This window comes from Equus asinus, chromosome 1, assembly GCF_041296235.1.
Source record: "Equus asinus isolate D_3611 breed Donkey chromosome 1, EquAss-T2T_v2, whole genome shotgun sequence".
Classification (NCBI taxonomy): domain Eukaryota; kingdom Metazoa; phylum Chordata; class Mammalia; order Perissodactyla; family Equidae; genus Equus; species Equus asinus.
The window spans coordinates 189919462-189947258 of record NC_091790.1 but is presented as its reverse complement, the minus strand read 5'-3'; the positions used below and the strand labels follow the sequence as shown (position 1 = coordinate 189947258).

Below are 27797 nucleotides of genomic sequence, written 5' to 3'. Positions count from 1 at the left end.
GCTTTTATCTGGAGCTGATATAGAGACTTAGGCACAGTAAAGGATGTCGTGGCAGCGATAAAACATCCAGTTTCCAAAGAGAAGTAGTGGTGTGCCCATTGTGGCATTTCTTCTGTGCCCAAGTGGTCCTTGTGACAGCTTTTGATTTTATTCTTGCTTTTAAGTCCCCTTGGTTCCTGCCCATTTACTGAGTGTTCTTCAACTTTCCCAGCAATTTGGAGAGCTACTTTTGATATTTGTTTAATGCATTATATTTCTGTTAATCAGTGTGAATTGGTTTCTGTTGCTTGCAGTTAAGAACTCCGTATTAACTTTTACCTACCTGTCTCCCCTGTTGTGCTGTGAGCTTTTTGAAGATAGAAATTATCTTTGTATTTCCAGTATTTATTACATTGTCTCTTATCTGCCATTTAGCCTATTTAAATCTGGATTGAATTGATATTTCTAGAAACTAACCCTTCCTTTGTTGTTTTCCCGTATAACTCCTTGTAACAGATGTTTAGTGTAAATGATTTTCATTCATTTTCTTTCTTCAGAATTGCTCTAATTTTTCAAAGTCTGTTTTAAACTCAGTGTACTGTGTCCAACTATTTCACACTACTACAATAATTATGAAATAGAGGCATACCTCAGGGATATTGTGGGTTCAGTTGTAGACCACTGCAATAAAGGAAATATTACAATAAAGCAAGTCACGCAAACTTTTTGGTTTCCCAGTGCATATAAAAGTTATGTTTACACTATAGTCTGTTAAGCCTGCAGTAGCGTTATTTCTAAAAAAAAAAAAGTACATACCTTAATTAAATAGTACTTTATTGTTAAAAATTGCTAAGCATCATCTGAGCCTTTAGCAAATCGTAATCTTTTGCTGGTGGAGGGGCTTGTAAAAAACACAGTATCTGTGAAGCAGGATAAAGCAAAGAGCAATAAAACAAGGTGTACCTATACAATAATAGCAACAATAGTTGTATAAATATAACACCAGCTTCCACTTGTTACCTCTCATGGCCATCATTTTAGAATTTCAGTTAAGAATTTTTAAAACCATACAGTCTCAGTAAAAGTAAAGATAGTTTTTATGCTTGTTTCCTTGTGAGGAATAAAAATCATTGCTTTTTCATTGTTATTAATAAACAAATACTAAAACATATAATTAATAACACATTACTTATAACAATATAAAAACATGTGAACCATCAAACCAATAAAATGAAAAGCTTTCTAGCTGCAAGCTAAGTCCTTAGATAACACCTTTATTATTTATTTTAAAGCCCTATGTAGAAGAGTAATTAGTCATGTACCACAGAACGATGCTTTTGTCAACAACGAACCGCATATAGATGGTGGTCCCTTAAGATTAGTACCACGTAGCCTAAGTGTGTAGTAGGCTATACCCTGTAGGTTTGGGTAAATACGCCCTGTGATGTTCGCACAACGACGAAATCGCCTAACGATGCATGTCTCAGGCCATATCCCCGTTGTCAAGCAACGCGTGACTATACTTTCACTTTGGATTGCAGGAGACCTGGATTTGACTCCCAACCCTAGCACTTGTTAACCTTGACCAAGTTATTTAATTTTATCAAACCTCAGCTTTCTCATATGCAAATAGGAATTATAGTCGTACTCAATTCATGTTTTATCTAAATTTTTTTTTCTGCTTTATCTCCCCAAACCCCCCCTGTACACAATTGTATGTATCTTAGTTGCAGGTCCTTCTAGTTGTGGGATGTGGGACGCCACCTCAGGATCCGAACCCTGAGCCGCCACAGCGGAGCACGTGAACTTAACCACTCGGCCACGGACCTGGCCCCTCATCTAATTTTTGAAAAGATAGTGAATGTAAAATTCAACAAAGCCATGCTTAACACATTGTAACTGTATAGTAAATATTTGTGCTGTTGTTTCTGTTTTGATCCTTTCCTAAGAGGAGGCTTAAAGAAGCCAAGGCTCTCTTAGGCCTTGTGAGTCATATGGTCCCTATCACAATTATTCATCTCTGATGTTGTGCAAAAGCAGCCATAGATGATATGTAAACAAATGAGCATGTCTGTATTCTAATAAAACTTTATTTACAGAAACAGGCAGCAGGCTGGATTTGGTCCATGGGTCATAGTTTGCTCACCCTTGTACAACATTAAAGCTACAAAAACTAGGTTTTCTAATAAACTAAATTTCATTTCTTTCTCCTCGCATTTTTGAGGTCTAAAATAATTAAGATGTATGGTCAAATATAAAACTTATTTTGGGGATCAGCAATTTCCAAAACTATGGTTTAGGAATCTTTATGGTTTAAAGATACTAAACTGTAAGGAAAAGCAAGGAATGGAAAGCCATGTTTAGATGGGGGAAGAGAAGGAGAGATGTTGAATAAAATTTTCTAAAAGCAAAAGCTTAGAGTCTCTATAGTAAATATGAACTTTAGGCAAGAGGCCTAGAATTATTCCGAAAACTAGGAATCGTTACTTGTAAACGTACAAACAGGAACTAATTTAGATCCTTAAGCTGAAAGGGAATTCTACAAAATCTTTTTGGCTGTCAAAAGTCATCTTTCACCAAAAATATCCCAGAATCATTCTCTCTCCAGCCCTCATGCCAGTCCCATGACCTGGCTTGATTTCCAACTCTAGAAGTGAAAGAGAAGGCTAGAAAGCAACTATACAGATGTGTTAAAAAAAATACAACTATGTAAAAAGGATAGCCTGCTTTAAGAGCCAAGAAAAAGTCATATTTAGTTGCAATATAGAGGAGAATCAATGCTATAGACCTATAGATTCAAAATGGAAGATAATGGGAACAGAATGCCTTCATTTTGAGTACTTTATGCCAGATATGGTCCTACATAATAAATTAATATACGTTCAGATATGCATATAATTTAACCTTAACATCTACCCAGCGAAGCTTTATCTTCATTTTATAGTTAGGGAAATGGAAATTAAGTAACTTGTCTGAGCTGCTACAGCTAATAAATGGAAGGACAGGATTTGATTTGACTCATTCCGAAAGAGTATTCTTTTCCCATCATTTGCATTGAAATGTGTTTCAGCACTACAAATGAAATACATAGATGGAAAAAACTGAAGACTAAGTATTATAGTAGATAAAGCATTGAGATTGAACCAGCAAAAGATCAGGAAGAACATACAATTTGAACTGATAAACAGGAATAGAAGTTTTCAGAACTGAAAAAAACGACCCAGGATTGGAAATAGTTCCCATGCCCACCATAGTCACAATTAGCAAACGCAAATGAGGAGCAAGACACTCCTAGCTAAAATGATTAACTGTGAAGTCTTTTTTTTTCCTTTTTTAGTCTGTAAGCTTCTGAGCAAAATAATATTAATTTCAAGGGGTAAAATCTTCTTACCTTTAGATTATTTTCATGGTTATACTGGAAAACGGTGAAACAAACCATTCTGTCAAGAATAAAAGATATGAAAAAATATATTCAATTTATCATTCACATATGATGGCAACAGAAAAACAATCTTAAGAAAATATATAACCCCCTTCCCATCAACAGATTTCTACGGATTTCACACCAGAAATCTTAGGGATTAAATTTTTCTTTCTATTCTCTCTTTCTCCTTTCTTGCCTTCTCCTTTCCTTCCTTTCTGCCTCTTCCTCCCTATCATGGGTTTATTTCTAGATACAGCCTTGAGGAATGTAAACCATTGGATCATGACACAAGATATTTCCCAGACTACATAAGATTTTAGGAATAAATTCCAACTGTGGTGCCATGAATTAATTTCTTCAAAATGAAGCTACTTTTTGATCCTATTAATCTTTTTTCCAAATTGAGATACTACTACTATGTTTTGAATGGATTTTCTTAATTTTGGTAGTATTTCTTCGTATAAATATATGCATTTTGTTAAATTAACATTTTAAATTTTTTACCACCGGTAAAAATTTTAATACTTCACTATTTTCAATTAGAAAATGTCGAAGTGTGAATAATTGCTTTTAAACCTTTCAAAGAAGAAAAGTGTGCTTTTAATAAGAAAATCAGCTATATAAAACTAATTTAAATGATTAAATTAGTCATTTTTTTAAAAAAGCTTAAAGTTCTATGTAGATATATAGATGGGGGAATTTACCATAAGATTTGAGGCCTTACCTGTCATGGGCTTCCATTTAAAAACTTTTTGTTAGTAAGAAAGGTAGGTGCTTAACACCTTTATTGGTTAAAAAAACTTAAAGAATTATCATTACGTTTGCTCTTGAAATTTTTGTAGCTCACATTTTATTTCTTTGACTTCCGTTAGTTCTGTGTGATATTGGTGAGTAAATTAATGAAAATGAACCTATAATTTGAATGTATACCTCAGAACCTTTAGGTTAAGAATCCTAGAGACAGAAATACATAGTTATTGTGTAACTGTGTTAAAAACATAGGACTTTGTTTTATTTTGTAGTTTTCATCCTTAAACAAGGTATATGTGTTTTGTTTGGTTTTTACTGTGAACAATTTTTTTTTTTGTCCAGCTGCTTAGCCATCACTACCATTCAAGTGTGTCTTGTAGTAATTTTGTCAGTGAAAATAACTCTCAACTGGGAACATGTCTGAAGTGACTGATCTATTAGATTTTTGAAGGTGATCACTTTGGTTAGGATTGGCCTAATATGGATTTTAACTAGTAATAAGAAACTATTCTTCAGAACAAATTTAAAGTGTTTTATGAGGGTGTGTTATCATATATTATGTTTATTAAACTAGTGCTCATTAAATGATTATTTGTTATGGGTATTATTTTTGTTCATTATTTTGAAATAAGTTCATATTTATAATATTGAAAATTGGATGACTTTTATGTGACAGATCTTTCCTGTTGACTTTGTAGAAAATATGTAGAGTAAGAACAAGTTGATTTTATACTTCTCAGACCTTCTACCTTTCTGTCATGCCATCTTTTTTTTCCTGTTTTGTAAAGTTCCAGATAAAGTATTTTAGTATTATCACCTTTTCTGTTTGCTTTGCCCCTCAGCAGTAGATTATGCATTTGAATCCATAACTATGGTGTAATTTATAACTCTGGTACTCTTTTACCCACTGATGTCACCAGTGCAGTAATATATGATTCTTTTTGGCAAAGTTATAGCCTAAGGTATAAGGACTTTTAACCTTGAGAGGCAGGGGAGAGAGGAGGACAGAGGGAGGGTCGTAGAAGGAGGGACCACAGCATTCATCTGATTCTCAAAAGAATCTGTCATTATAAAAATACTAAACACCACAGTCTTAAGGAATTCTGAATTTGAAATGGGGAAAGATAATACTTAGCTGTAAATGAATTATTGGGGACATTGACTCAACTATACAGAATTTGTTCAGTTTAATAGTTTTGTTGCATTCTGCTATCAGTGAGGTCCAGTATTAATTTACATGCTGTGCTACAAAATGGTCACACATATGCTAATTTAGTCTACTGTTTGTTAAGGAGCTTTTGAGGGCGCTGGTTTCTTGTGACAGTACAGTATGTACTTATGCCTTAGAACTCAGTTGCAGCAACTTCTCCATCTCTTGGAGATTAAAGGAAGAGAACTACTTGTTTCTTTTCACTTGAAGAAAGACCTAAAAAAAAAGTTCTCTGCAGGAGTCAGATGGTCATTTCATTTAGAAGTATTATAAAGAATGCTCTCCCATCTGAATGTTTATTATTCAAATGAACCTGATGCTTTATAGTAGAGGCTTATAAGACATACTGGATCTTGTAAATATCCCCACCCAACCACACTTTTGAGATGCATATAAAAGATTTTGCTGTTAAGGTTGGGAAATCTGAAACTATTAAAAACATACCACATATTTGTAAATATGTTTTTATTCCATATTAAAACCATTTAGGAGGGTAGGGAACGCAAAGACTGAAATAAGCTGGGAAAAATCTAGCGAAAGGAAGAGTGAGACATCTAGAAAAATAGAAAAACTAAGCGAACAAGACTCTTACTGACCTACTCTGCATTTGGACTGAGGATATTAAAGATAGAACACTTCATATCACAAAGCCCCTTGAAATGATTTTTTTTCCACCAGTGTACCTAAGCTGTTGCCTCTTCTTTGCCTTAAACTTCCAGAAGCTGTACTTGCAGTGAAGATGAGGTAAATGAGATTTGAAGAAATTCAAGTAATTTGCCCATGGTAACCAAGCTGGTAAATGACAGAGCCAGGGTTTGTCTCTAGATCTGTCAGATTCCAGAAACCACTCCCATTCCATGAACATGAACATGAGTATTTTTTAAAAGAATTAGGGGGTGGACGAGGAATAGAGTTTCATTTTTGTTTGTATGACTTAGCACAAACCTGTTGTCAAAAGAGAAACTTTTAGAACCACAGTGACCATAGTCCAGCTCATGCCGAGCGACTTCCAGCTTTTATTTGACCTGATGAACTTTGTCTTTTTGTTCACTTCTGTATTTCTACCACTTAGAATAATGCCTAGCGCCTAGTAGGAACTCATAAGTATTTGTTGATTGAATGACTGACCAAATAACTGAGAATGAAAAGCTCTTTAAAGTTTCAAGGTCTTATAAAAGATCTAGAGCTGTGTATATCAGAGGAAGAGGAGTTTATATAGAAACAGCTTGCAGTTATCCTCTATCCAGAAGGCAAAATCACGATCAGATTAAGGAATATCAGGTCAAGGTGAAAGTTATTGGCAAAATTTGGAGTCTAAATGGCAGGAAAAGAAGAGTGTACAAAGTCTGAACAGGTAAAAGGGTGTTAGCAGAGACAGAGTTCACCTCCAGTTCACCACCAGTTCACCTCCGTCTTGGCAATAGCAAACTGGCGGAAAAGAGGTCTGAATGCGTGCAGGGAGGTAACATCATCATAGGATTTAACTCTTGTCACCCAGTGCATTCAGGGTGTTTGGTGTTCTTAGATGCTTTTAACTACTTCTAAGGTGTGATAAAGGACAAGGAGATCAAATAAAAAATGCCAGGCCACTTTGAGATTATCATGTAAAAAAGTTGTTCATCACTTTGAGCTTCATAATTAAATAATAGTTTAACTTAAATCACTGTAAGACTTCTTTACCTTTGACGTAGAAAGGTAAAGGTATTATTATTTTCATAATTTGTTATTCAAGAGGAAGCAATCAGATCATTACACAATACCACCAGAGCCAGGTATTAGTTTGCCAGTTTTGTTTAAAATGAAAGATGAATTCAGCAACTTCTTTGGCTCCTAGGCTTTGACCCAAAATATTAAGACTTATTTTTTAAAATAAGCTTAGAGCTTTTCTGCAGTTAGTCCTAAAACTGCTGTATGTTGTTAGTTCTTTGTTTCTGTTTTGAATACTTAGAAGGATATATTTTGAACAGTGTCAGGTTTTGGAATAATTATTCTAAAGGAAATATTAATGGAGTATGTATGTGTATATGTGTGCGTTATCTATATAAAAGAGATCTTTGAATTCAGATGTTCTGAGGTTAATTTTCTTTGGAAGCAAGGTGGGTTGAATGATGTTTCTATACAGATTTTTTTAATGGATTTTTAAATTTAGAAGAATTGTCTTTACCGTTCAGCTAATATGAAAAGTTATCAGAATTAGTATACTTAAAATTTCTAAAATTGTGGTTGCAAGACCTAGGCAAAATTCTAAATGTTTCCAAAGACTAATGTGAAGTAAAAGAATGTGGCAAACTTTAAAAAGCCATGTAATTTCATATTAATTTAACTAACCATCTTACACAAGCTTACTTGGTTTTTCAGTTAGTTTTAATTCTATCCATAAGTAATAATCTTACCTTAATACAATAACTTAATATTTTTACCTTTACTTTCAAAATAGTCTGTAATTCTAGTGTTGAGCTCCTCTTTGCTTCATCAGTAATTTAGGACATTATAGTATTGGTTTGGTTGTATGTGTGTGTGTGTGTATTTGTGCGTTATTTTTGTTCTCTGTTCCTTTGGTTTTTGTTCTATTTTGCGTTTGTGCTGAAGGTTTTGGTATTACTTTTTAGTTTTATTGCATTAAGATTGAAGAATGGGTTCAATAAGGTTTTAAACTGTGGAATGTATTGAGGTTTTCTTTGGTCTGTTACAATCAAGTTTTGTTAATGTTCAGTGAAAGTAGAAAGTGTAGTTTCCATAGAGTCCAAAGTTTGATATATATTGTCTCGTTAATTATTAATCCTGCCTCCTATATCTTTACCTTCCAAAGACTGAGATGATTGTGATAGTCCCTCACTGCAACGCTGTTTTTGTCAGTTGCTTTCTTGATATTCAGATAAAGATTCATGACTAACTTATACATTTTTTAAATGTAAAATGAACATCTTTTTCCCATTTACTTTTCTTTGCCTTGAATTCTACTTTGTCATATATTAATATTACCCTTCTTAGTTTTTTAGATATATGTGTATGATATATTTTTGCCCATTCTTTTGTGTTTTTCACATATTGCTTTGTTTTTAGGTGTGTCTCCCAATGGCATACTTCGTTGGATTTTTGTTTGCTTTTCTTTTTGTTGTTATTGTTTAAAAAAAATCCAAGATTCATTCTTTATCTTTAAATTTGTTAGTTAAACCTATTCACATTTATTAACGTAACTGATCAATTTAAGTTTTCTGCTTTTTAGACTTTTAATTTACTTTATATAAACTTACTTTCATTTTGCCCTTTTTTAGCTGTAAGAATTTATTTTCTTGGCTGCTTTTTCTTCCGTGATTTGAAAAGTATTCATCTTTTTTAGGTTTACTAGAACTTAAATTTCATCAGAAAAAAATTTGAGTCTAAATTTTGTTAAGCAGTTGTCTTCGGTTTATTTTAGTTTTTCCAGACAAAAATATGTGTTGCTTTAATTGATTATAAAAGTAAAGCATGCTCATTTTTTAAAAATATAATATTGAAATTCAGAAAGTGAGAGTATCCTCATAATACTGTTCTCTAAAGCTGACTATGAATAAATTTGTTGTATATATTCTCTAAAATTTTATGATTATATGTAAGCGTATTCTAAGTTTTGAAGTAAATGGGGTCATGTCTGCTTTATTCACTCAATAGCATGGTCATCTCCCCATGTCAACAGTACACAACCTGGAGGAGTTACCTTCTCTGTGCCTCAGTTTCCTTATATGGGAATAGTAGTACTAACCTCTTAAAGCTTTTGTGATAATTAAGTGAATTAATACCTGGAAAGTACTTGTAACAGTGCCTGGCACATGGTAAGCGTTCAAGGAGTATAAGCTATTTTCATTTTCATTTTAAATGATTCTGCATAGTATTTCATAGAGGGTATGCTATCATTTATTTAAAAGCTTCCCATGTACAGCATTTAGTTGTGAAGGTGTCACTTAATGAGACCTCTATGTCTGACAGAATCTGGTAGGTTTTTTATATCCTCATTTAGTTTCTGTTTTATATAAATGTGTGATTGTATATATTTGTTGAATTGTATATCTTCTCTCTCAAGACTTATTTTGACATCTACATCTAGCTCTTAACCATATTTGCTTAAGTAAAGGCTCACTTGGCTTTCCGTTTTATCATTCTTTTATGTCAAAACTCCCCATTCTTGTCTTCTAATTTTCAATTCGTCTCTTTTGTTTCACTAGAGCAACAGTTTTCAAAGTATTGTATATCTCTGTGGGTCCCAGAGACCTTTCAAGAGGTCCATGAGGTTAAAACTGTTTCATAATAATATTAAGACTCTATTTGCTCTTTTCACGGTGATGACACTTTTACTGATGGTGCAGAAGCGAGAGTGAGTAAAACTGCTGCATGCATCAAGGCAGTGGTCCCAAGCTGTACATCTCCTGGTCATTGTGAACTTTACCTCCATACACACGTAGTTAAATAATAGGCCGGTTTCACTTCAGAATGCCCTCCATGAAGCACTTAAAAACATCTTGATTATGGAGTACATTTCTTTAATATTCTACGTGAAGAAAGGAAAGTATTCATAAAGCACTGCTCTAGTTCTTGGAATAGCTACCTGAACTAGCTGCCTGTTTCTATGGAACATTGTTTTTACTTGAAAGAAACAACTGACAGATTATAAATTCAGTTATTCAGACTTGGATATTTGGCAGATATTTTCTTGAAAGTGAATTTAGTGAGCCTGTCAGTTCAAGGAAAACAGCTGATAAGTTTTATTGGCAATTGTAAAATTTTATCTTTGGAGAGAATTCAGATTTGGGGACATTTATGTCTGCCATTTTGAACTTGACAGCTTCCCAGTACTTAAAGACTTTTCTCATGAGATTGGAAGTGATATCTGTGAATGTGATTGATATTATATAAAGAAATTTGTCAACATTTGGAAGATCTACATGACTCAGTAAACCAATGTTTTCTAAATGACCAATGCATGACATTACAAAATTATGCATGGATAAAAGATCCGTTGAAACTGTAAGCAGACTGATGGATTTTAATGTGACGGACTAAGTTCCTTGATACAGCCTCAGGTTCCACAGTATAAACCACTTAACACACTACCACTTGTTGAGTTTTAGTGTTGTGTCAAAGAAGAATATCCATAATTGACTCAAAAGTCTGTAAAAAATTTTTTACTTGTTCAACTATGTATCTGTGGAGACCACATGTTCTTCATATACAGTCATGCACCGCATGAGGACGTTTCAGTCAGCGATGGACCACATGTTCGACAGTGGTCCCATAACATTAGTACCCTATAGCCTGGGTGTCTAGTAAGCTATGCCACCTAGGTTTGTGGAAGTGCACTCTATGATGTTCACATAATGACGCAATCACCTAACAACGCATTTCTCAGAGCGTGTCTGTCTTGAAGTGATGCATGACTGTATTTCGGCCAAAACTATATGACAGAACAAATTGGATATAGAAGCAGATATGAGAAATCAGCTGTCTTCTATTAAAACAAACATCTAAGGGATTTGCAAAAACTGTAATACAATGCCGCCCTTCTCACTTTTGGAGGGTGGAAATATAGTTATTTTTTATTTTTAAAAATCTCATTTATCTTAACATGTAATGTATTTCTTTTTGTTACTTCTGAATGAATAAATATTTGAAAGGTTTTGTACCTTAATTTCTAACTTGGTAAATACCCATAGATATAACCCATATAAACAAAGAATTCTTTGGGCTCCTGAGATTAAAATGTTGAAGAATTGCTGCACTAGAAGTCTTAAGGTGCTCCTCACCTCCAACTCCCACCTTTAAGGGAGGATTGATGGTATGTTTTCTGATTTGCTGATACCCAAGACTACCTTTACACATGAATGTTGATTTGTTTGCTGTGGAATGCATGAGTCATAATTTATTCTCTCCAAACTGTGGATCAGAGATTCTTAATCTTCTGCCTACCTCCAACGTGTTTAAAGGACGCCTCACACAGCTCCAATTAGTATGAGTGTCAGTAACTGTCCTCAGAGGCTTATACCTGATCCCCATACCCTCTCCAGATATCATTACTATAGATAGTTTCTCTCTCTCGTCCTGGGGAATTCAGTGTTATAGAGAGGTCAAAAATAAGAGACTAGGCTAGTTTAATTTTCTTTAGTGTTGATATGTTTTTTACTTTTTTGGTTTTATCCCTTAAAACAAATTGTAAAGCTATGTTAATGGGGGAATCTGTTGAATTTTGTCTGTAATACAATGAGCTTTTATGATCTGCTGTCTCAGGTCTTTCCCTTTTTTAAGAAGTTTTTTTTTTCCTGAGGAAAATTCACCCTGAGCTAACATCTGCTGCCAAGCTTCCGCTTTTTGTATGTGAGCTGCCACCACAGTGTGGCCACTGACAGACGAGTGGACTCAGGTTAGGTCCATGCTGGGGAAGCTAACCTGGGCCACCAAAGCAGAGCACACCAACCACTAGGCCACCAGGGCTGGCCCTCAGGTCTTTCTTGAGCTCAAAAAAAACCATTTACTTTTATACCTATTTCAGTTTGCTTTGTTCTGGCTATGTATTTATAAGTTTGAACTTTACACTCATTATACGAATCATCTTTTTTTTTTTTTTAATCATTTTCATTTCTTTGTTTATCACTTCAGTGTCCTGGGAGAATTTTTAAGCTTGGTCTCAATTCTTTATTTGATTGAGTTTTTTAAATTTGAGGAGTGTTACCTAACTCTGCTGACTTTGGTGCAGAATTTAGTTTTGCAATTGCAGTTTTAATTTCCTTGCTCTATTTCACTTTCTCAGCCAGCTTCCTTTTCCTATCAGCGTAGCTACATCGCAGTTTGTTCACTTTGCATGTTAGCCTGTTTTCTTCTTAACATCTGTTTTTCATAGAAACATGTCTTTTGGATACTATTTTGATTACATGCTTTTTGAAATTAAAGTTTCTTGAGTTTTTAGCATGATATTTCTTTCTTTTGCTATATGATTAGTTTTCAGACACCCCACATTGTTTCTCTTCTGTTATTTATCCTTTAAAGGAGGAAAGCTATCCAGATTCAGGATGTGTAAACAGATAGGCTGTGAGGATTGCTTATGACCACACTTAACACCTGCTTATGTACTAGAAGAATTCTAGTTTCTTGGTGCTTTGTTGGCCTGATGTGAGATCTTTCATATTCTCTATTGCCTAGTTCTAATACACTATATAAAAAGTTCTAGCTTCAAGCAGGAATGTGCCTTAGGTTTCTCTATGACTCTCCGCGTAAGGTGGTTGATCCTTTGTGGGTAAAGAAATGGTGGATCACTTTTTTCCTGTGATGGAAGCAGATTCTGCAGCTAAGAAGAACAGTGAGGGAGAAGAAACTTTTTATCTTATAACTGTTTCCCAAAGGGAATAAATGACTGAGTAAGAGACGGGTTTATTTTTCTCTCTTGTAAAAGAAATCAAGAAGTAGGCAATCTACGGCTGGTGTGGTGGCTCCATGGTATAAGGTACTCAAGGTCCTCCTCTCTTTATGCTCCTCCAATCCTTTGTGAATCACTCCCATCCTCACGGTCACTTCATTGTCCAAAAGAGTTGCTGGGGTTTCAGCTACCACCCTTATATTCAAACAGGAATAAGGGGAGAAGTATACCTTCCAGTCGATCCTAAAGTCTCCATTCAACTTGGGCTCTCACCTGTTGGCACCCCTAGGTACTGAGTTGCTGGGAAATGTGTGGTAGCTGGGCACATTGCCAGCCTTAATAAAGTCAGAATTTTTTGCCAAAGAAGAAGGATAGAATGGTGATGGAGTATGTATATCTTTACTGCAGTAGCAGTACCATATGGTAATGTATAAATAGATACAAGGGCATCCTTCGGTAACACCAAGCTTAATGAATATACAAGTAGTTGGCCAATACACTTGGTTTTCTGAGCTTTTTTGAGTTGTCTTTCTCTATTTGTTTTCACACGCGTTGGGACAGGCATAGCAGGGAATGTTTCCCTGAGCATATATTACTTATACTGGAGGTCAGTTTGCTTTCCTTTTCAGTTTGTGGACACAATTCAGATGAGGTCAGAACTTCCAAACATGTAGTATTAGCTTTAGGGTTTAATGTGTTCCTCTTGGTTTTAATTTTTTTAATATCTTCATTACATTGTTAAAAATATGAAATTTCTATAATAATATTTAATTTCTGAACTAATATTAATTGATGCCACACTCACCCAATTTTCATGAGAATAATATTGGCAGTATTGGTTTCAGTGAATTTCACCATTTTATGTTCTCCAAATTCAGCATAATCCAATTCTGTACTTCACATTCTAGCATCTTGATCCAGTCACGTATTAGTTTTTGTTGCAAAGACAGGCATATGCAATGACTGTTAGTGTTTTTACGAAGCACGTAATCAAGCCTTAAATACCCTTTCCCGCTCACCAAGGCAAAGTGGTAAGATTTTTTTTTTTCTATTTTGTGACAATTTCAGAGATGTTAAAACACAGGAAACTGTGTGCTTTGAAATTGATGAAATATGATATTATGCTCTATAAAATAAGAACTTTAATGTTACAGGGTACTTGGTATTAATCTACATGTCCAGAGTTAGGAGAATACTTAAGTAAACTGGTATATCTACTTAACAGAATATTGTGTAGCTTTCAAGAATGATAGCAAGATATCTCATATGTTATGTAAATAGTGTGATTATAACTTTAAGTAACTACTTTCGTAGAAAAAATTAAACAGACGTACAGCAAAGTAGTAATAATCATTGTGTTTTGGATGGCAGGACTCACTAGGAGAAACATCTCTTATTTTCCAAATCTAATTTAATGAATGTCTTATATTTTAAGTGTGTGTGTCTGTGTGGTAGCGATGGGGTTGTGTGTAACATTTATGAAGGGATCACTTAGAAATAAGTCCTGCTATATTAATTTCCTTTTTTGGCAGTTCCTAGACTGTTAGATAAAGGAAATCTCAAACATTTCATTGAAATTTGGATGTTTCAATGATATGCTTGGGGAAATGATGGGAAAGGCTGGTTGGAGGAGAGTGTAATGAACTGGATTCAAGACTGTTTGAATGGTAGTACCCAAACTTACTACCTATGTCTTTATGTATTGAACTGAAGGAAGTTTCCTGAACACTGATGGGGCTCATTCCTAAGTCTTTTCTTATTTACTATTTTAGTAAGTGTCTTGGATAACCATAGTGAAGATAGGTCAGGTACAACTGGAGGGTGGGAAGGATGAGGAGTTACAAATTCCTTTTAATAAGAATCTAGAAGGAACTTGGCAGCCTGGAAAAATAAAATGACCATTATAAGATGAAATTTAATAGCAATTAATATAATGGCCCTACTTGTATACTCAGAAAATCAGTAACTGAAGTTCAGGATAACAGCAAATCATATGGAAAAGATTTTATTTTAGTTATAGTATGATGTGACTGCTAAGCACAATTAATAATATAATGTGAAAATAGGGACTGCTTGTTCCATGTGTCCTCAAGGGATAGAACCAGAATCAGTAAACTGTGAATTTTCCAGCATTTAAAGCAGGAATGGACCGATCAGTACGGTCTTGAGTTGCATTTTATTAGAGAGTTTCAATTGTAGGTTGGGCACAAGCAAGGATTCAAACACAGAATGAGTGGTTGAATTAGATGACATTTACAGTTCTTTCCAACACTGAAGATTCTTTGACTTTCAAACACTCTGATAATGTTTTTAAATGCCTCTTTGTGAAGTGGTAGTTGTTTTGGTAAGCAGCAGGTTACGTAGTGTGACAAAGATGTGACAAAGTATAAATGACTGCACTAATTCATTAAGTTGGACTGTTATGCACAAGTCACCGATATATATAAATAAGGCATTGCCCTTTAATGGAGTTTTCATTGAAGTACGTAAATACTAAATATGTAATTAAATAAAGGTAAATGTAGTAAGAGACATATAAACAAGAACTGTGAGGATTAAAAGGAGGGAATTACCTATCAAGAGTATCAGGGGGAAAAGTATCAGGTAAAAGTTTTATAGAGAAAATAGATCTTGAGGGGTAAGTGGAATTTCACTAGATCAAGACATGAATGGAAGTGGGATGATGATGGCAAAGAAAGGCAACAACATGAGGTTTCCCAGAAGTGGGAAGGCGCTGGTGTGTTGGGAGCAGTGTATGTATGAGAGTGAAAGCCCGGGATGGTTAAGTTGGTGTTGAATTGAAGATGACTTGAGTGTCAAGATGAGGATTTTCTGTTCAAGAGCAGTTGAAATGTTTTAAGTGAGCAGTTGAAATGTTTTAGGTGAGGAAGTGGCATGATCAGTGTTACTCTTTAGGAATATTGATTTACTTAATTTACATTTGTTGAATTGTTGAAGGTGGAGAAATTGGGTAGAAAGATTCAAGTGAGACCTGTTGAGGCCCCTAATAATATTAATAATAGCAGTTGCCATTTGTTGAGTGCTTCCTATATGCCAGGCACCTTACATTATTTCAGTAAAGGCTCACAAAAATGCTGTGTGGTAGATACTTTCCAAATAGCACCTCCTGGATTTCCACTTGGCCTATGGGAATTCCATACACCATAATGTATTTTCATTTCTCTAAGCAAATTCTCTCACGTACACATGTATGCATATGCCCACACTCTCCAAAGCAGTAGACACCTTATTGAATACTATAGTTTCTTAATTTAGCATTCTATAATATGATTTCATAATCAGCAATCACAACAAAGTATTATTGAGGTTTAAAAGTACCGTATTTGGCATAGTGGTGAAATAAAACAAGTGTAAGATGTAGTCTCTGACCCTTAAAGACTTAAAATGTAATTAACACAGAATATAAATACATGAAAAGCTAAATTGCAATAAAAGATAAATTCCCAGCAATTAAGTTGTTGAGCATTCACTTCATTGAGGCTCCTCTGTATCTTATAGGACTCAACTAAATGGCTTTCGTTTATTTGCATGTTTGCTTCCCAGAAAGGCAGCAGATTCTTGGAGTCAGGGCCAGCCCTTCTTATTTTATTGCAAGCAAGTAGCACAGTGCCTGACTCATGGTAGGTTCAGTAAATGTTTGTTGAATTTAATCTAATTGTAAGTAGTGTGTCTAATACGTGTTTCTTTATCTTTTTAAATCCATGTTAGTAAAACAACTCGAAGTAATAATAGATTTAAAAGAAAAAAATATTTTGACTTAGAAATGTATAATTATTTTACTTTGTTCATGTTCTTATACTAAATCTTCTTGCTTGATCCATCTTATGTGGAAAGCTGTGTCCTGTAGTCGCCATTTTCAGCATCTAAGCTTTTGAGCTACTTTATTTTCATAGCTAGAAAGTACAGGAAACCCTATTTTCTCAGTCTAGAATGTAAAAGGGGTGGGGGGAGCAATTGTAAATTGACATGATCACCAGATACCTTTAACCCATAAAAGTAAAAAGCACGAAAACTAACTAAAAACAGACTTTGGAGGACATCTACTCCAACCACTGATTTTCCAGTGAGGAAACTGGCCTACCAAGCTTGCTACTTCCCCATTGTGAGCAGTAGCAGAGGTAACTAGAGATGAAGGCTTCTGTCTGGTGTTCTTTGCACTATTTAATACCACTTCTCTTCATAAAAGTAGAACTTTAAGTAGGCCGTGAAAGATAGGAGAGGTTTAGATAGCTAGGTAATGCATTCTAATAGAGGAAGGGGCTCCTAACTTCTCAGCGGTCCTGGCCTTCTTTGAGAATCTGATGAAAAGTGACGTGGACTCTACCTAGAAAATTGTGTACACACGCAAAAGAATTTGTAGACTCTTTAAAAATCTGTTCATGAATTGCCTAGTGGTCTGTAGATCTCAAGAGGAAAGGTACAGAATCAGTTATTGTACTATATCCACAACATCAGAAACAGTTGAGACTGAATTGGGTTTTAGAATCTTGTGCTCTTTAATAGTCACCTGTCTTCTAAGGAGTTACTCAAAACCCTGGAGTAACATGGCCCAAATTCCTGAAGCATCCGTGAACAGGGAGGAGGGAGGAACAAAAGCTGTGGATTTGGGGTTGTGGCTGTTATAGTAAAACAAACAACACATATATGTTCGTATGTACATATGATGTATGCATATTCGTGCAGATATATTTGTATGAATTTTTAGTTTGGCTGTTTAGGATTCTGCTTTCAGACTCAGGGAAGCATGTATTCTCTCCTTTCCTATTGAAGCACTTCAGTGGAGAAGTTTGAGAAGGACTCAGTAGAGAATTAGTGTCGCAGACTATTTTATGTTTTTGTGAGTGAGTAATACAATTAATACATATTTTGTCAAGTTAGTTTATCAGTGAAGAATAAAGTTCTTGCGGGCAGAGACCCACAATTCCACTTTTTTGTATCCTTGGTGTCCCTAGCACAAGGCTAGGACCGTCATTTCTCATTAATACTAGCTGATTTGTTGATGTTAAAGGTAGAAGTAGACTGTTATGCCAATAACTTTCTAGTCAAATAAGAGACTTTATCAGTATAGCTGAGGCTCTTGGTTGTTTAGAAAAAAGGTACTTGAGAAATGAAACATGGCTAGCTTTCTCAATATCCAATAATGTCATTTAATTTTCAAAAGGTTGAAAAACCTGTCCAGTGTCTAGCCCTAAAATGTCATGCTTTGGCATTGGAATAAATAATATTATAATAATTAGGTAATTAGGTTCTCCTCCCAACATAGAATTCACCAACTTATTGATGTAAACTAGCCATGCGTTATTACTCGTTTTATTTTTTTTCCCTAAGAATAATTCTTATTAGGACCAGGGAAGACCTGAAGATGCTAATCTTGAGTTGTTAGAATATAGAGTAATCTTAAGACCCTTCTTGGATTCCATTTGATGTAGAATTTCACACAGACTTTCTCCTTCCCACCATAATCTAAAACCCCCTTCTTATTGAGAAGCACCGGGAGTCAACCTATCCTAAAGCATTTCGTGGTCATTATAGTGGTTCTGGATAGAGTGTATTTAATTTAAACTACTCACCAGAAAATATTATGTAATAGTGTTATTTCATATCTGTAATATGACATATATTACATATCTGGAATATACAATATTTAGAGAAAATGAGAATCGTTCAAAACAACTTACAAGAAAAATGGTAAAAATAACAATTTTAATATATTAAAAATATGTTATGTGTTTAAAACCAACAGGCTTCATGTTGCAGTGAAACAAAGGAGAGTGAAATGAACCTGGATAAATTATTCTTGTTAAAAGGGAAAGGTGAAGCTAGACTAGCCAGGATATGATGACAAGTTAGGTTTTCAACCTGCTTTACTTTGACTGTATATGGTAAATAGAAGCTGTGTGCAGAGTTATTTGTGACCTACCTGATTATTTACACACATACCATGGCAAAAATGTTCTTGCTGCCCAACTGTGACACATGATACTACTGCACGATGATATCTTTTAAAACATATAAACTTTATCTCTAAGGAAGTATTATCCCCCAGAAGTTCTATAATCAATGTATTTCTATATCGATATTATTACAGGACTGTATAAGGATAACCATATTTATCAACTTTGAATTATATATGATGACAATCTGATAGCCAAGATTCCAAAAATTTATTTTAAACTTCTGGTGGAAGTGAATGAGTCCGGAAAGGAAATAGCGAAGCAGTAATCAGAGAGGTAGGAGGAAAACTACAATAATCTGGTGTCACTAAAGCCGAGAGAGAATGTTTAAAACACAAACGAGTGATCACCTTTGTCACTATTGGGAAGTCAGTTAAGGTGAGGACTAAGAGATAACCGGATAACCTTTGCATTTTGCAACATGGAGGTCATTAACCTCAAGCAAAAATGGTTATGATAACAGTGTTGAGGGTGGAAGCCAGATTAGAATGGAAGGTGAGAAATTGAATATAAATGTAGACAATGCTTTTGGAAAGTTTAGCAATGAAAGGGAAGAGAGAGAATAGTAACTAAACAATAGAGTTGAGTCTAAGGAGAAGTTTTTGTGTTGCTGTTTGCTTTTTTTAGTGGAAGAGTTGTTAATGGTGTATGCTGATGAGAAGGAGCGAGTAGAGCTGTAGAGGTGAAAACACAGGCAAGAAAAGGGATAAACAAAGGAGTAACTTCTAAGAAAACAAGAAAGGATGATATGCAAAACATAGGTGAGGGATTGGCTTTAGATAGGAGAAGAGGATTTGTCAGTTGCTGGAAGGTATGGTGGTAAGTTCCTGAGGGAGTTCATGTCTGAAGTAAAGAAGCATATGAGGTTATCTGCTGAGAGCGAAAGGGAAGGAGGAGATAGAGAAGTCTAAGGTGTGTAAAAAGGGAAGAGATTTAAAATAGTCTCTGGAAAGTGGAAGAGCAAGAGAGAAAGGAAAACATGGTAAGCTTACCGTGTAGTGCTAAGGGAGCTATTGAGATTGTGCGCCTCTCTCCTCTATCCACAGGACTGGGGAGATAAAATTAGCATTAGATTTTTTTTCTCTGTAATGGTGATATTTCATGAAATTAGAATCAAGATTACAGAATAAGTGGCTGGCTTCCTCTCCAGTGATGTCCCTGAAGCCTGGAGTATGGGGAGAAAGGAACTAGATACAGCACTGTCTTACTTCCCTATTTCACTACCACTACAGAAGTTACCACCTATCCAGACTGCTAAAAACCTGGTGAAATTGTCATTCAATTCAATCAAACCCCCTTCATTGGTAAACACACCACTGATCTCAAGTTATTGCTGTTCTTAGTAGATAACTAATGCATTATCAGTGTGTGTTTGAAATGGAAGATGTCATTATGACTTGCTTCCAAGTCTGTTGTTTGAGCAACTTTACTGTTTGTTCAATCAAAAAGCTTCTATTATATCAATGTTTAGTATGTGTCAGAAACTATACTAGGCATTGGAGATGCAAAAGTAAGTAAGAGTGTGATAAGTGTTATGACACAGAGAAATAAAAGGGGCTTTGGGCACATGTGTGAGGCTCACATTACTCGAAGTTGAGGGGGTTAGAGGTGACTTTGCAGGGGAAGTTTTATTAAAGCTTGTTTCTGAAGGGTTAGTAACTAACTAAACAGAGGACATGAGGGAGGAATGCTGTGAGAATTGAAACAGGAAAGGTAGTCACTGGGGACATCACTCCAAATCTTCTAAACTGTGTGAAGTTGTTCAGACTTTATTCTCCAGGAGCAATGGGTAATCATCAGAGTACTTTTAAACAGGGAATGATGTGATCATGTTTTGTGTTTAGAAGATGCTGTAGCTGCAGAGTAAAGAATGGAGTAGGCGAAATGAGGCTAGAAGTTGGGATACCACTTAGATTTTTTCAGAAATCCAGACAATGGTTTTGATCTCTGAAGCCCACCCAGCTAGTAGGGGTCACGTTGATCCTCTCTTATCCCACTTTAAAACATCTTATTCCATGTAGTTAGTTGAGTTACTGGATATAGAAGTCAAGAGCTTTCCCTTCAGCACTAACAGTGAAGGAACTTGACCTCAAATAGCTTTTGCTCTCTAAGTCTCTCATGAAGGTACTGTTAGTCACCCCTGCCCTCATCCTACCTCAAATACTGATTTGTTAGCATCTCGTAAGGATAGAACCACAAAGATATGATGTCAGGAAAATCTATGTTATTGAGGTATAATTGAACTACAACAAACTGCAGATGTTTAAGGTGTACAATTTGATAAGTTTTGACATCTATATACCTGTGAGACCACAATCAAGACACTGAACAACATATCCATTACCCCCAAGTGCCTATTTGTAATCCCTCCTTCCTGTTGTCACTCCCACTGCCCTCCTTCAAGGCAACCATTGATCTGCTTTCTAGCACTATAAATTAATTTGCATATTTTATAATTTTACGCCAATAACGTGCTTTCTTGATTACTGCAGTTTTTAGTAATTCTTGAAATCAGGTAGTGTTAGCCCTCTAGCTTGTTATTCTTTTTCACGGTTGTTTTGGCTATTCTAGATTGTTCGCGTTTCCATATGAAATTTAGGGTCCGTTTGTCAATTTCCCAAAAAGCCTGCTGGGGTTTTGACTGGTATTACATTGAGTCTATATGTCAATTTGGAGAGAATTGACACCTTTACAATATTAAGTGTTCCAGCCCACAAAGGTGGTGTATCTTTCCATTTATTTAGGACCTCTCTAATTTCTCTCAACATTTTTAGTAGTTTTTAGTGTATAGGTATTTCGTATTTTTGTTAGATTTATCACAAAGTATTTCATATCCTTGGATGCTATTGTAAATATTTTTAATTTTGATTTTCAGTTATTCATTGCTAGTGTATAAAAATGCAATTGATTGTATATATTGACCTTTTGTCTTGCAACATTGCTAAAATTACGTATTATACAGTTCTAGTAGTTTTTTGGTAGGATTTCCTACATAGATGATCATGTCATCTGCAAATAAAGACAGTTTTACTTCTTCCTTTTAAAATTGGTTTGTTTTTTTCCTGCCTAATTGCACTGGTTAGAACCTCCAGTACAATGTTGAATAGAAGTGGTAAGAACAGAGACATCTTGTCTTGTTTCTGACTTTTAGAGGAAAAACATTCACGGTGTCACCAATTAAGTGTGACATTAGTTGTTTTTTCGTAGAAGCCCCGTATTAGGCCAAGGAAGTTTCCTTCTTTTCCTAATTTGCTGAGTTTCTATCGGAATGGATGTTGGATTTTGTCAGATGCTCTTTCATCTAATGAGATGATCATATGGTTTTTCTTTTTTAGTTTGTTAAAATGTGAATTGTGTTGACTGACTTTTTAAATATTTAACGAACTTTGTATTCCTGGGATAAACCACACTTAGTCATGGTATATTATCCTTTTTATATATTGTTGCATTCAGTTTGCTAAAATATCATTTAGAATTTGTGTTCAGAGGGATATTAGCCTGTGTGTTGTTTTTGTAAGATCTTTGTCTCACTTTAGAATCAGAGTAATGCTGACCTCATAGATTGAGTTGAGATGCTTCCCATTTTCTGAAAGAGTGTGTAGAATGGAATTATTCTTTTCTCTTAAATGTTTGGTAAAATTTATCAGTGCAGCCATCTGGGGCCTATGAGTTTCTTTGTGGCAAGGTACTCTGTAAAGTTTCATATTAGCACTTTGTGTTTTCACTTTTTTTCTGATCACCCTGGCTAGAGATTTATCAGTTGTATTGATCTTGAAGAATCAGCTTTTGATTTCTCTGTTTTCCTTATTTCATTGGTTCCTGCTCTGATTTTTATTCTTTCCTCCTGTTACTTTGGATTTAATTTGCTTTTTAAAAATAGACTTTATTTTTTAGAGCATTTTTAGGTTCACAGCAAAATTGAGCAGAAGGTACAGAAATTTCTATATACCTTTTTTTCCCCTAGTTTAAGGTGGAATGTACAAAGATCATTGAGTCCTTTCTGCTTTTCCAGCACAGGCATTTAGTATTATAAATTTCTCTACAGTACTGCTTTTGCTAAGGCCCTGAAGAAGAGGATTCCTTCTTTCTTGTCAGTCACACAAAGCCTTTCCAGTATTGTCATTTTTTGTCTGCTAAAATAAGAATTGTGAAGGCAATGTCTGCAGGGATAAAGGAGAAAGTTTAAATTTACAACAGCTCCATTTCCTATGCATTTTGCATGCTCCTACGAAGTAGGGAAGGAAGATGTCACATATTTTGATTCAGGAAAATATCTTTTTGATAATCTTATAGATTACTTACTACAGGTAATTCTTTGCTTTGCTTCACTGAACAGACTTATCCAGTTAATCCTCTCTAGTTAATATTAAAAATGAAAGGAAAACTAGTTTTGTCTGTGAATTGTTTAAGCAATCTCTCTCTTCCCCTCAAAGACTCACATTTATGCACTTGTGAATAAAGACTAAGGTAGTACACCAAATCACCCTTACTATGTAAATTTGTCATTAAATTGTATCTTTATTTCAGCTGTTGTGCAAAAACCTGCCTTAAGCCTATTTTGGATAGCTGTTTAGAACCAGTATAAGCCAGCATAAGAAATCCACAGAAATAATAGTTAACCTTTATTAAATATTTTATCCTGTGTCGGGTACTATGTTACATATAGTAACATATACTAAGAAAACAGTCTAAAATTATACTAAATTTCCTGTAACTTAGAAATATATAGTTGAGATTTTTTTAAATAAGCAGAACAAACTGACTTTTTTAAACTGTAGGTTAGGAAGTTTCCTTTTCAAGTTCTAAAGTGAGGTATAACTATTTATATTCCCATTTTACAGATAAGGAAGCTAAGATTTAGAAAGTAAGTAGTCTAAGGTCCCATAACTAAGTGATAGAGTTGGAGCTCTAACCCAGTCTCCAGTGATCTTGAGCATGTTATACACCTTCCTTCTATATCCATATAGATTACATTTGAAAGAACAGCTCGTAATGGCCAAATGAAGGGCTCTGAACATCTTGATTCAGGATAGTTGACCAAGCCAAGATAAGTGAATAATATAATAGTTGAGAAAATAAATTGTTTCAGATATTTTGCTGCTCTGTAAAATTTGAACTTTCCTTAAAGAAGGGGTGAATACTGAATTGGAAGCAACGTGGTGGTATAGAAACAGAATGGGTTTAGATCTCTATTCTTTTACTAAGCCACATTAAAAAGTTAGTTAACCTCTTTCAGCTTCAGACTTTTCATACATTAAATGGCGATTTTCTCCTTTTAGGACGATTTAAAGATTAGAGATACTGTGTGTAGCACAGTCCCAAACCTGTAGTCGCTGGTCAGTAGAGAGGGTAGTTGTATTTGTTATTGTTAGAATCTCTGTTAATCCTCAATGAATGAGAACTATTTTTTGAGGTCTTAAGTTTATTTTCTGACCATACCTACCCCCTTATCCATCAACAAGGTAATCATGTTCTTCTGATAAGTATTTGTATAGTACTGAGTTCCTTTCCTTTATAGCAGTTATATTTTGAAATTATATGTTTAATCATGTTTATTATTTGATTATCTGCCTCCCCACACTAGATGGTGAGCTGCATGCAATCAGAAGCCATGTCTGATTTTGCTCACCATTGTGCCTTCTATGCATAGTGCCTGCCATACAATAGTGCTTTGGCAAAAGTTTAATGAGTGAATGTATGAAATAAATTCTTCATAGCTGGTACTGATTACTATGTGGTGATGTCTACCTCCATCAAAGTAGTGATGCTTTCTTTAAAGAATGAAAATATATGTCATATGATCTCCGTAAAATCTCAGTATTTGAGCTCACCAGTCTTTTGTGGCCACTTCTTGACATTGTGCTGATTGAACTCCTTAGAAATAGAGCACAGTAATGTATTTCATTACATTTAGCATTATTGTGTATCGTTTTTCAGCTTGACTAATCATGATTTGAATTACTATCATACTGTGTGCTAACTATTGTCCAGAATCTAATTTCAAGTTCTTGGTTACTTATTTCACTTTGCAAGAAATGGTAATTGTTTCATGAAACTCTTAAGACTTTAAGAAAGTAAAAATATCAGGTGTCTCATTTCCCACCTTCAGTCTACCATCTATATAAATGTTCTTTTCCCTTGGCTTCTCTTATTAGGGAGAAGATGTCAACCGGACACTAGAAGGTGGAAGGAAGCCTCTTCATTATGCAGCAGATTGTGGGCAGCTTGAAATCCTGGAATTTCTGCTCCTGAAAGGAGCAGATATTAATGTATGTAAAAAACATTGTCATTCTAGAAAAAATTTCTAGTGGATGCTTTGGGTAATTGTTTTCTAATAGATTTGTAAAATAAAAGCTCATTTTAAATAAGACAACAGTCTGAAATTATACTAAATTTCCTGTAACTTAGAAATAGATAGTTCAGATTTTTTTAAATAAGCAGAACAAACTGACTTTTTTAAACTGTAGGTTAGGAAGTTTCCATTTCAAGTTCTAAACCAACTTGAGAGTTAGCACTATCTATAGGTAGCAGATGGCTATCACTCAATGGAGCATAGGACTCTGCAGTCAATATGACAAATCTAAACTGGATTTTTGGACAAAAGTCAGTAGGCAAGTGGTCAGACAGGAGTAGTCATCTCCTGACTCTTGGCTTTTATGGCTTCTGCATTTCAGAGTTTTGGAAAAATGTTTAAGTAACTATGATAGCAAGTGAGATGAACTTTTTACATTTCACAGGACACCATGTCACCTGGTCCAGTTCTGGCAGTCTTTTACCTCTTCATTGGCTATATTCTACCCTCTCTTCCCTTCCTGGACCTCATTGGCATTTCTACAATAGTGTGGAGTTAAGGCTCAGAGAGGTTAAGTAACTAGTCACACAGTAAGTGGCAGAGCCAAGATTTGACTGGGGTCAAATCCTTGCTCCCTCTGGTTCCCAGGGAGAACATGCTTATCGGCTTGGGCCTCTGGCAGCTTTCCAGGCGACTAGAAACTTGGAGCTGTGAAGTCATTTTGTATAGCAAGGCAAATAGGTAAACACTGATTTTGAAATAGTCACAAGCGTTCCTTAATTAGATCTAGAAAGAAAGAAGAAATGAAAAATGGGTACACTAGTTTATATCTGTTTTTCACTTCATAGGCTCCAGATAAACATCATATTACCCCTCTTCTGTCTGCTGTCTATGAAGGCCATGTTTCCTGTGTGAAATTGCTTCTGTCAAAGGTGAGATGAATTTGATTTTTATTGCTGTTTCCATTGCTGGATGACTGTTTAAACTAAGTATTTGTTTGTTAATCTATTTAAAGTTTGTGTATCATCAAGGACAGAAAACTAGAGGCAATATCCACAACTGAGATTTAGAACCATGTTATTCAAAATAGCTGGTCCACAAACTGTTTGTTACCAGTTCTTGACGAGTAAGGAGCTTGGGCTAGAATATAAATCAACAATCTCCTTCATTGGGAATATCTTGCTATGAGAAAACAAATTAGCTGAACTAGCATTGTACTTAGTGATGTAGAAAATTTGTCCTGGACTAGTAACAGTTTGCAGACTGGTACCAGTTTCATGGACCACACTTTGAGTAGCCCTGGCTTGAAATTTGTAAGCTTCATTTTCTGTAGTACATACTGACCAAGGTTATTAGAGGCAGTTTGCTTTAAGTAAGGGCGCTCCAAGTCATCTGCTGTCTTGATGTGCTTGAGATCCTGGTAAATTTGGAGTTTTACAATGTTGGAAGACAAGAAATCTTCATAAAATAAGGCACCAATATTAATCCCAGGCTTATCATTTCATGGCCGTACTCTGGAAAGTGCTGTTCATAACATTTCATTTGGGATTTTAAAATAAGCCCTGTTAAAAGAAGCAAGAAAGAAATAGAAGTTAAATGAATAAATGTGTATAAAGCATTTTGCCACAGTCCTGACACATAATAAATGCTCAGTAAATAGTAGCTTTTATTATAACTAAGTCTGAAGAGGATTTTATGCTTCATAGAGTAAGCTTTAGTAAGATTGAGAAAATTGAGAAAGGAGGTCGCACATTGTCTCTTAACACTTATATTGACAACTTTTTAAAGGCACTGTTCTGAAACCAGTTTATTCAGGTCTTTTAAAACTAGAGTTTTTTTACCCATGGCTCCATGTTAAACACAATTACTGCATTTCTTTAAATGTGTGGTGATGGTGGTTTTGCACATTTTGGGGGATTTGAGGAAGTTTTTTTGGTTTATAGCAATAGTAGTTTTTAGATACTACACACCATACTGATAAGAATGATGTAGTTCTCCAAAAGCCAAAATAAATGGAAATACTGTTGCCGCTGTAGTAGATCCAGAATCTGGTAGGATGTGCTCACCAAGATTTCCAGGCGTCGTGTCTTTCTCCTTCCTGTCCATCCCTCCCACACACTCATGAAAAGATTTAAAAGTACCTTTGAGAACCGCCAGGTAATTTCATCCCTAGGGGAATATTTTTGCTTACCCTATTAAAAACTGGTTGTCACAGCTACAAATATTGATTTACAGTTCATGAAAGATTTATATAATTCCAGTACTTTATTAGTTAGTACTACTTGTACTGCAAGTAACTGAACCCAGCTCAGATGAGCTTCAACAGTTAAGAGACCTTGTCGACTCATATAGCTCTACAGTTGAGGCGCAGCTTGAGCCTGGGCTTAAGCCACGTGACCAGCATCTGCTTTCTTTTTGTCTCTCAGCTCTCTTCCTGAGCATCAACTTAATTCCCCTGGTCTCAGCCTATCTGCTTATTGTATAATAAAAGAAACAGTTAACCATACTGTGTTGTATGTTTGAAAGTTGCTAAGAGTAAATCTTAAAAATTCTCATCACATGAAAAACAAAGTTGTGAGGTGATAGAGGTTAACTAGCTAAACTTACTGTGATAATCGTTTCACAATATATACGTTTATCGAATCATTGTGGTGTACACCTTACACTAATAAATGTTGTATGCCAGTTATATCTCAATTAGAAAATAAATTCATAAGTCAGAATAAAAACAAAGAAATGAATTATTCCTTCCTTCCTCTTCTTTCCCCCCTCTTTCCCTGACCTTT

At 35.1% G+C, this 27797-nt stretch overlaps 1 protein-coding gene across 1 annotated transcript in view; it reads left to right on the top strand.

Moving 5' to 3' along the window:
• The window catches only part of MTPN (myotrophin), a 57196-nt gene that overhangs the window by 10417 nt on the left and 18982 nt on the right, over positions 1 to 27797 (top strand). Inside the window, exons 2-3 of the mRNA XM_014839346.3 lie at positions 24875 to 24988; positions 25860 to 25943. Coding sequence (XP_014694832.1) covers positions 24875 to 24988; positions 25860 to 25943 — 198 coding nt within the window. The remainder of the gene's footprint in view (positions 1 to 24874; positions 24989 to 25859; positions 25944 to 27797) is intronic.